The sequence below is a fragment of the Cnephaeus nilssonii genome, assembly GCF_951640355.1.
Source record: "Cnephaeus nilssonii genome assembly, chromosome: 4".
Classification (NCBI taxonomy): Eukaryota; Metazoa; Chordata; class Mammalia; order Chiroptera; family Vespertilionidae; genus Cnephaeus; species Cnephaeus nilssonii.
The window spans coordinates 35,088,985-35,098,662 of record NC_137075.1 but is presented as its reverse complement, the minus strand read 5'-3'; the positions used below and the strand labels follow the sequence as shown (position 1 = coordinate 35,098,662).

The 9,678-nt window shown below is 46.9% G+C and overlaps 1 protein-coding gene across 1 annotated transcript; it reads right to left on the bottom strand.

Moving 5' to 3' along the window:
- Positions 1 to 1,385: 1,385 nt before the first annotated feature.
- On the bottom strand, positions 1,386 to 2,047 carry LOC307098761 (ribonuclease pancreatic-like; the record flags this gene model as incomplete). The annotated part of the gene is made up of 1 exon (XM_079769805.1): positions 1,386 to 2,047. One exon carries the CDS (start codon positions 2,045 to 2,047, stop codon positions 1,577 to 1,579), a length of 471 nt encoding a protein of 156 aa, XP_079625931.1. The 3' UTR covers positions 1,386 to 1,576.
- Positions 2,048 to 9,678: the final 7,631 nt, after the last annotated feature.

Genomic DNA, 9,678 nt, shown 5'->3' with positions numbered 1-9,678 from the left:
ATGACTGGAAAGCAAGGAAACCTACTCCCAGTTGTGCCACAAACTAGCAGCAGCCCTGAGCAAGCACTTAACCTTTCTGAGATTCAGCTTGCTCCTCTGTAGAAAGCAGGGGTTACAATAGAACAGGGGTGACAAATGGAGGCATGTATATCTCTACTTGTCTCATGCCTTCCAAAGAGGCTACTGTTCAGCTACATTATGGAAGTTCTTCTATAGCACTCCAAATAGGCACTTCCAATTAAAGTTTGTACACAAGTTGAAATCCAGATATTTTTACCTCTAAAATCCCTTCTAGCACCTAAATGGAAGGTTCCGATTTTCCAAGTAAGAGATGACTATTTTTTTTTTATTTAGTGACTCACTCAGAAAAGAAAATGAAAGAAAGAAAGAAAGAAAGAAAGAAGAAAGAAAGAAAGAAAGAAAGAAAGAAAGAAGAAAGAAAGAAAGAAGAAAAGAAAAGAGAAAAAAGAAAAGAAAAGAAGAGAAAACAAAACAAAACAAAACATTTATCATGCCTCCTCCCCACCCTGAGGCTGGGCAGGGTCTTTCTGATGTCATACTGTCCTTTCTTCTGTGTCAGAGATTTTAGTGTTTGACCTTCTCCTTCTGTCAGTTCACCCAGCATGAGTGTCCTCTGCAGCACCCTTTTATCTAACCAGCCCACACTTGTTAGTACATGCAGACCCAGGGGAAGGTCCCAGGACTGAAAACCTACTTCCTTAAGGGGAGGGCAAGGAAAGACCAATGAAAGAGGCTGGTCACTCCAGTCTGGTAATTAATAGAATTCACTCAGGAATATTTACACACAAGGCCTGTCTTGGGTGGCTGTGAGATAGAGTGGATCCCTGGGACACCGGGCAGATGCCAATGAACTTACTTAGGCTAAAAGAGTTGGGAGATAATCTGGAATAATAATATGTGAATGCTACCAGGTACAGAAATTACTGTACATGCTTGACCAGATCAGGACAATGACCTGTTCCAGGAAGGAGCAAGTCACTGGAAGAGGGGGAGGGGTCAGAAAGGACATCAATTATGGTCTGACAGTCTCTAAGGGGGATATATGAGACGCAATCTCTGTTCTGGCCCAGGTCCTGCTCATGAGACAGGAATCATATCATGGAATAATCTTTCCTCCACACTTAAAATTTTATGTTTGGCATCAAGGAATCTATTTGAAAAGAGATTATCTCAAAAAGGAATTATCTCTAAAAGCCAAGAGTCAGAAGAGGGGGCATTTAATGATTCTACTTGCTGCTCACCAAAGTTAACCAGATTTACAGTTCTCACCTTCTGGCAGGAAAGCAATCACATTAACCGTAACCTGATTGAAGACAGCTTCAGGAAGCCAGGTAGTTGCAACTGAGTTTTATTAAAAGAAGCAGTAAAGTGGTTCTCATGGGATGCACCTCACAACCTACCCCTCACCCCCCAAACCACACAGGCGCAAGTCTCAGGCCAGGGAAACACTTTTGTGTTGGATAGGAGCCCTAACTTGAGTCATTTCCCTCAGTGCTTAGCAAGGAGGAGGGGAGACAGATGACTAGGTGAGGTGGGGCATCTCACTGCTCTGGTCTCAGGTGGAGACCTCTACTGAAGCATCAAAGTGAACAGGCACGTACGGGTTTCCCTCACAGGCCACGATGATGTGCTTCTCCTTCTGGCTGGTCCGGTAGGCACAGTTGGGGTACTTGGAGCCACTTGTCACACGACAGTCCGTGATCTTCATGCTGGAGCTGCTCTTGTGGCAGTTGGGCTGCCCATTCTTGCAGGTGATGTTTCCCTGGAGGCAAATGGCCTGGACATCTGCCAGAGGCTCGTGCACGAAGGTGTTCACTGGTTTGCACCGTCCCTCTGTCATATACCGGCGCCTCATCATTTGGTTGCAGTAGTTGGAGTTGTTGCTGGGGTAGCCATCTGGGTCCATGTGTTGCCGCTGGAACTTCATGGCCCGTGATTCCTTGCCCAGGGAAGGCTGGACCCACCCCAGCACTAACAGCACCAGGACTAGCAGAGGGAACAGGATGAGGGCTTTCTCCTGAGCCATGGTGACCTCAGTCCCCTGGAGGAGCCTAGCCAGTGAAGAGAGAGAGGAGGAAAAGCATCACTTTAGAAGAGAACCCCAGGTCCCACCTGAGGTCTCCCCTGGCTTACAGTCTCCCTTCAGGTCAGCCAGAAAGACACTCCTCTTCCTGTAAGATTTTCCAAGTGATGAGACACTCATATGTACTTGCCTCCAAAGCATTTGACCCTACTAGTAACAGGGAGCCGGGTCTTCCCCTCTGGGTGGTGACCTCCAAAGTGACCTAAAATCCCAGGGGTCTTTTTTTTGAATACTGGAGGTTTTTTATGTAAAATACTTTTTTAAAATATATATTTTTATTGATTTCAGGGAGGAGGGAAGAGGGAGAGATAGAAACATCAATGATGAGAGGGTCATTGACCAGCTGCCTCCTGCACACCCCCTACTCGGGATCAAGCCCATAATTTGCGCCCATAACCCTGGCATGTGCTCTTGACTGGAATTGAACCCAGAACCCTTCAGTCCGCAGGCAGATGCTCTATCCACTGAGCCAAACTAGCTAGGGCTAAAAAGCATTTGTACTCAGTGTTGAAGTGGGTCAATAGAAGATCTTTTTGTCTAAAATTAACCATGAGCCAAATTGTATCGCAGTTACTGTCATGACATACAGGGTCATAGCAGACAGAGCTCCGTTGTCCTACAACACTAGGGAAACTCAACTCAGTGCCTGGCACTGGCATCATAAAGGGATGCCATTGTATTCCAAAGAGAGATGCTTGCCTCCCCCCACCTGAGGCTGCTCCTTCTCTAGCCAGATTTGTTCTCTGCAGCCAGAATGCTCGCTCCCATCCCAGCTCTGCCCCCAGTGACATTTGCCTAACCCAAGCTTATGGATTAGCCTTGCCCACCTTGCCTCCCTCCTCTCCAGACCTCAATCAGAAGCTGCTCCAAGACCACCTCTTGGGCCTCTTACCTGGGACTCTAGCTTGGATTCCAGGCAAGAGCAAGTGGAAGGCCAGTTTCTGCAGTCACTGGATCCCTGGGGAGTGGAGTTTATGTAGATTACAAAGGGGCTTGGCTTCCACAATGAGAAGGGTGGGAGGAGCATTTGGGTTTCAGTCCAGAGGAAAACAAAGGCACCCTGAGTAGGGTGGGCCCAGGCTCCCCTCTTTTCACTGGGGGGAATGAGTCTGCCTATAGGAGCCTTTCTTGCCATGCAAATCTCATCTCTCTGCTGGTTCACAGGGATAGCAGGGAAAGTCACTAAGGCTCTGATGCTCAAACCCCAACCAAGTCTTTGTTCTCTCTTTGGGGGCCATTTCACCAAATAACCCTTAGAGATAAGCAAAGGGCACATAATATGTAATCAAGGGAGAGGGGGGAAAAAGGGAGACCCTCTCTCTCCCCAGGAGTCCTGGAGTGGTTTTGACCAGAATTACCAATCTCCTAACAGCAGCTCTCCTGGGGGAAGTAGGAGAAGTATTCAGTTGTCTCTAGCTGGCAGGCTTCCCAGATCTGGAGAAGGAGGGGAGAGTGCCTGAACAGTTTGGGTAAGAAGGAAGCCTCTACATGGGCCTCACCCAGTTCTGGTAACTTCAACATTCCTGAGGTGAGTGTGTGACAATTTTTATCTTCAGTGACCACTCATCCTGTAGGACAGAGTTAAGTAGAGAAATTGAAGAAAAATCAAAAGCCAAATTCCCTTTCAGAGAAATAATAAAGAGCATCAAGTTTTTTAACAGCAGAATTCCCTCCTAGGTAGAGATCTCTTTTTGTTGTGACAATTTTGATACTGTTTGAGTGAGAAATAGCAAAATTCCCTCCATGCTCTAGATTTATAATTTTTTCTAGGAAAATTATTTTATTTAGTTATAATATGAATCTCCGACAGCTTGAAATAAAAATGTCCATTGTTTTCCATTGAACGGTATGGTTTGTATGTCATTTTCTTTTAGAATGTCCTGTTTTTCATTAAAATAACTTCTATGCCCCTCAATGTGTTCCACTTTCTATTTAAGCACTCAGATATGGGCTTTTGGAAAGGCCATGTTAATTCTGATCAAATAATTGAACCAATACTCCCTCCCCTGGAAACTGACCTTGAGGCCACTTCACAGTGGACATTCCCTCTTGCTTAGACCACATTCCACTTGCTAAGACCATTATCTCTCCCCTCCGAACCTTCTTAGGATCCAGACCACCCAGAGAATTCTCCGCCCAGAAAAAGCCTGCCTAGAGTCCTTTAAAATCCGACTCCCTGTCCCTGTGTGCTGGCACCATTTGGGGGCTCAGCCCATCTGGTATCCAGATGACCTAATAATTTTATAATCCTTTACCACTTTTGTTCCATGTGTTCCTCCTTTGGCGACCCTAATAGGTCACAGGTCACCAGCTCCATGAAGTAGTGAACTGGTCTTTGTTCTGGAAAATACTGCAGGTATTTATCCAGAAATTATGTTCATTAAATTCTGAACCATCATCAAAACCTGCTTCGTTGTTAATTGGGAACTCCCACAGTTTTTCCTCTTTCATTCACTGGCTCATCTTCTCAAAACAATTCTGAAAGGGCTGTTCATTTACTGCAGCTAACTGCTTAGAAATTCCACATTCCAACGTGAAGGTGGTTTCTGTTTCAGGTGCCTCTTCAGTAATTGCTTTAACATAAAAAACATTAAGTTTCTTCCCCTTGAATACATTTTTCCTAAAATAGCTGACAGACTCACTGGCTCTGAACTGCAGTGCTGGGGCAATAGCTCCAGCACCAGGGACATTTGGGGAGGAACTGGCTTCAGGATGAGGGCTGTCCATGCTCTGGATTGAGACTGTCTCCGTCCAAATTGTAGTTTAGCACTTTAAGAGCTGGGCAAGTTACAGAACTTGACTTATTTCCCTGCTCCTCAGTTTCCTGGTCTCTAAAATGGGGATAATATGTATCTTTTAGATTTGTTATTACACTGAAATAAGGTCCGATGTGCAAAGCGCTTCAGGCAGTGCTTAGAAAGCATCTATAAATGGTAGGTCAGTGATGGTCATAGGGAGTGGTGCTGAGGTTCTGTGCAAAGGAAACTGTTTAAATAACATTGGGTGATCTCTGAATTGCTTTTTACAGGGCGTGGGGTCAAGTCATAGGCAGACCTTGGTTTTGCTAAAAACCTGAGCTTAAAATAGCAGACAATTTTGAAATCCTGGAGAGAGAAGAGGTAGAGGAGAGAAAAAGGGACCTTGGTAGAAAGAACAAAATTCTTTTAAGTGAAATTTCAAAATTGTCTTGCCCCAAGATAGCCAAGACATCTTTAGTCAAGTCAACATTATTTGCTAAAGTGTAGGAGTTTGGAAGTAGGAGGTGGGCTAAGGAAGCCATGGCATAGCAAGAGCTTTTAGTTTCATGTTTCTGTAGTTCACCCACCACCTCACCCTCCACCCATGTTTTGTTTGTCTCTTAGTCCTTAGATAGTACTCTTATCATCTTGAGTGGTGTTGGGAGGAAAATTTTTCATAGCCATTTAGGTTCCTGTTTGGGGGTCTATGAATTAACTGATGAAACTCAGATAAACAGGAGACACTAAACAAAATTTATTCACATGCAGATGAAGAAGCACAAAAGGGAGGAGAAAGGATGAACTGGAGTGTTCAAGGCAGGCTCCCAAGACTACAGGACATTATAAAGCCACATCAGTGACTGGCCTGATCCCAGGTGCAGATGGGAAAGTGAAGGGAAGTACATTTTTGCCCCTCCCATAGATGCCTGGAAATTAATATCTGAAATCCTCCTAGAGCCAAAGACAAAAGGGTAAAATGCTTTCAAGGCTGTGCAGGTTACCATTCCTGTTGATGATTCCCACTTTATAAGACTTCTCATTCCTCTTTCCAAGCCCATGTCACTTCCATCCATCCAACAGTGTGAACTGGGAAGGAAAGGGGTTCCAACACCTGAGCCCTTGTTTGAGGCCAACCAGGTACAGGTTGCACTTTCCCAGAGGGCGGCTCTGACCTGTGTGTGAGCCCACCAGGTGCAGTCAACAGCCTGGTCTCTGGAACACACAGAGAAGGGCCCCAGTCTCCTCCCTCTCACTCTAAGCCTCCCGACACTATCAGTTTTCCTCAGCCCCAAGGACAGAGTGCATCTGCCCTATGTCCTTTCCCACTCTGAGTGCCACCTGGGTCTTCTTAATGGGGGTCCAATATTGTTCAAGGTGTTTGAGGGAAGACAGAGACTGGGGAGAAAACCTACTTATCTTTCAGCCTAGGTAGTTCAGTGGTCTCCTTGGTTCCACCCATTTTAGAAGAGTCTCCCTGCCCTTCCCTTGAGGGGCCAGCACCAGTGCCTCCATTCCTTATTTAAGGGTAACCCACTTGTGCCAGCTCTTGTGATAGCTTATCACAGTGGCATTAATTATTGACCTGGATTTCTGAGTGAAAGAAAACAGCTGATAGCCCTGGCCTGGTGGTTCAGTTGGTAAAAGCATCATCCAGTGCACCAAAAGGTTACGCGTTCAATACCTGATCAGGGCACACACCTAGGTTGTGAGTTCAATCCCTGGTAGGGTTGTGTGTTGGGAGGGGAAGATGGGGGAATGACCAGTTGATGTTTCTCTCTCACATCAATGTTTCTCTCTCTCCCTCTCTTCATCTCCCTTCCTCTTTCTCTAAAAAAATCAATAAACACATGTTTTCAGGTGAGGAAAGAAAGAAAGAAAACAACAGTTAAGAGAGGAAAGCAGGACACCTGAGGGAGCTGGGAGCCTGGACTCTGCAATCTCCACCAGAGCCACAGACCTTGTCTTCTCCTGAGAAGAGCTAAGTAGTAATTCAAGGACTTTGTTTTAGATCCAAGTGCTGAGAATTCTCTCCACAAAAGCAGCCCTTATGTTGTAATACAAACCAGACCTTGATAAGAGATTCCTACAGGTGAAGATGAGGTTATCAGAAAGCAATGGGAGAAAAGAGGTGGAGTAGGGGAAATCTGGGAAGATTTCAGAGCAAAGATTACCTTGTGAGGACTTTTAAAGATAAATAGGTGTTTTCTACTAGGCATACGGGAAGGGCAATTCAGATTTTAAAAAAAGGCCAGAAAGAGAAGTAGACGCTCACAGTAGAGCACTGTGTATTTTGAAAATAACAAGTTCTTCCATGTGACTGGGAGGAAGTGAGAGATGGCACAGAAAGAAAACTGTAGGCCCAAATAGAAGTACCTTCAATACCAAGCAAAAGACTTCAATATGTAAAAGACTTAGACAGTTCCTTTGAACTCAAGGAATGGAAGGACATAGCAATGGAAAGGAACTCCCATCATTTTCCCATTATACACACAAGGAGACTGAAGGTCACAGCAGTCCCAAGGTCAGACAGCACCTTGGCAGCAGAAACAGAAACCAGCCTCAGGTCCCCAACTTCCAGAGCAGCGTCATCACTACACTGTGCTGCCTGGTGTGCCCTGGGTGGGGAACATGCCCCCAGGATGTGCACCCAAAGGACTGCAATATCTCATGAAATTGATCTTTTCTTCTAGTTCTGATTTCCCCAAGAGTTCTCCCACTGCCCTTCCTGCTGTGAAGTGTGGAGGGAGAAGGCAGGATAGCTTTGCTGCTGTCCCCACCTGTGGAATTCTGGGGGCTGGGGACTCATACTGAGGTATTTTCAGGGGTACTTCCATTGCAGCTGCTGGGGTGAGGGAAGTGGAGGCAGGAAGGAAATGAGTGGCTCGGGGCTCCCAGCTCCAGGCTCTGGGGGCATTGGTTGATTCTACTAGAGACGCTGGAGGAAGGGGAGCCAGCTTAGGAGGAAGAGGTCCCCAGGAGAATATCCACTCCAAGCAGTGTCTCTCCCTCTCTTTAAGAAGCCTCACATGCTGGCTCCATCAAGGTATCAGAGTCTTGAGAACACTCATTTGCTTAGAACTTTTTGGGGTATCACATCTTCCATCTCCTGCTTTCCTCCTTGAGTTAATTATCGGGACTGGTAAAATGAACACAATAGTCCTTCTTTTCCCAAAGCTGGGAGATATTGTCAAGAACAAACCACGTGGATGAGGAAGTCCATGCAGGCATATCAAGTGAAGAGAGTTCAGCTTAAACCAGTTCAGGGGACAACTCTTACATCTGTTAACGTAAAAACCATTTAAACCTGTAAAGAATATTTGTGAGTTTATTTGAGCCAAACTGTCAACATATGCCCAGAAGCAGAACCTCAATGAATTAAGATAATACTCCGGAGAATGGCGAGTTACATCTGTATTTATACATTGCAATCTAAGGAAGGGACATGGGTGGGTTACATGAAATCCATTGGTGATAGATTGGAGAGGTTGGAGAAAGCAAAGTAGGGCATGGGGGCGGGGGGGGGGGGGGGGGAATCCCTGGGATTGGATAAAAAGTAAAATGATGGACACATACTTAGGTGGGTGCAGGAACAATCCTATCTAATAAAGAGTTAATATGCAAATTGACCATCACTCCAACCCACAAGATGACTGCCCCCATGTAGTCAAAGATGGCCACCCCATGTGGACACAAGATGGCCTCCAGAAGATGGCCAGCAGGGAAGGGCAGTTGGGAGGGACCAGGCCTGCAAGGGAGGGCAGTTGGGAACAATCAGGCCTGCGGGGGAGGGCAGTTAGGTGTGACTGGGATGGCAGAGGAGGGCAGTTGGGGGGAACCAGGCTTGCAGGGGAGGGTAGTTGGGGGGACCAATCCTGCAGGGGAGGGCAGTTAGGGGGAAACAGGCCAGCAGGGGAGAACAGTTAGGGGCGACCAGGCCTGCAGGGGAGGGCAGTTGGGAAGGAACACTGGGGGTGGGGGGGACCAGGCCTGCAGGGGAAGGCAGTTGGGGAGACCAGGCCTGCAGGGGAGGGCAGTTGGGGGGACCAGGCCAGCAGGGGAGAGCAGTTAAGGGCAACCAGGCTGGTAGGGGAAGGTAGTTAGGGGTGACCAGGCAATCAGGGGAGGGCAGTTAGGAGTAATCTGGCTGGCAGGGGGGCAGTTAGGCATCGATCAGGCTGGCAGGGGAGTGGTTAGGGGGTGATCAGGCTGGTAGGCAGAAGCAGTTAGGGGCAATCAGGCAGGCAGGCAGGCAAGCTCTTGGGAGCCACAGTCCTGGATTGTGAGAGGGATGTCGGACTGCCCGTTTAGGCCCGATCCCGGTGTGGGATCGGGCCTAAACGGGCAGTCGGACATCCCTCGAAGGGTCCCAGATTGGAGAGGGTGCAGGCTGGGCTGAGGGACACAACCCGCCCCCCTCACCCTCTGAGCATGAATTAGGCCTCTAGTTAACATGATAATGAAGGAATTTGTGGTATCTGTCCTGGTGCCCAGCATATTTGGTTGTACCCCAGGGGGTCCAGAAAAAGGGAAGTTACAAGTTACCCAGACATTTCAACAGTATGTTATCATAGATGCAAAAATACAGATAGGCTCAGTTAAGGTAAAGGTTGACCTTGTCAGTGAAGATACCGGCCTAGGACATAACTGACCATCATAACTGCTTTTAGTTAAACTTTAATTTCAGACCATCCTTTGTGGTTACTTTAGGTCTCTGCCATGCAGGCCTTCCCTGAGCTTGTCAGGTTAGCATGTGGCCCCTTTCATCCACACATCTAATTAAATGGAGCCTTTTATTGTCTCACTAAGTCCAACCTTCTGACCTACTGGCTGACGTGC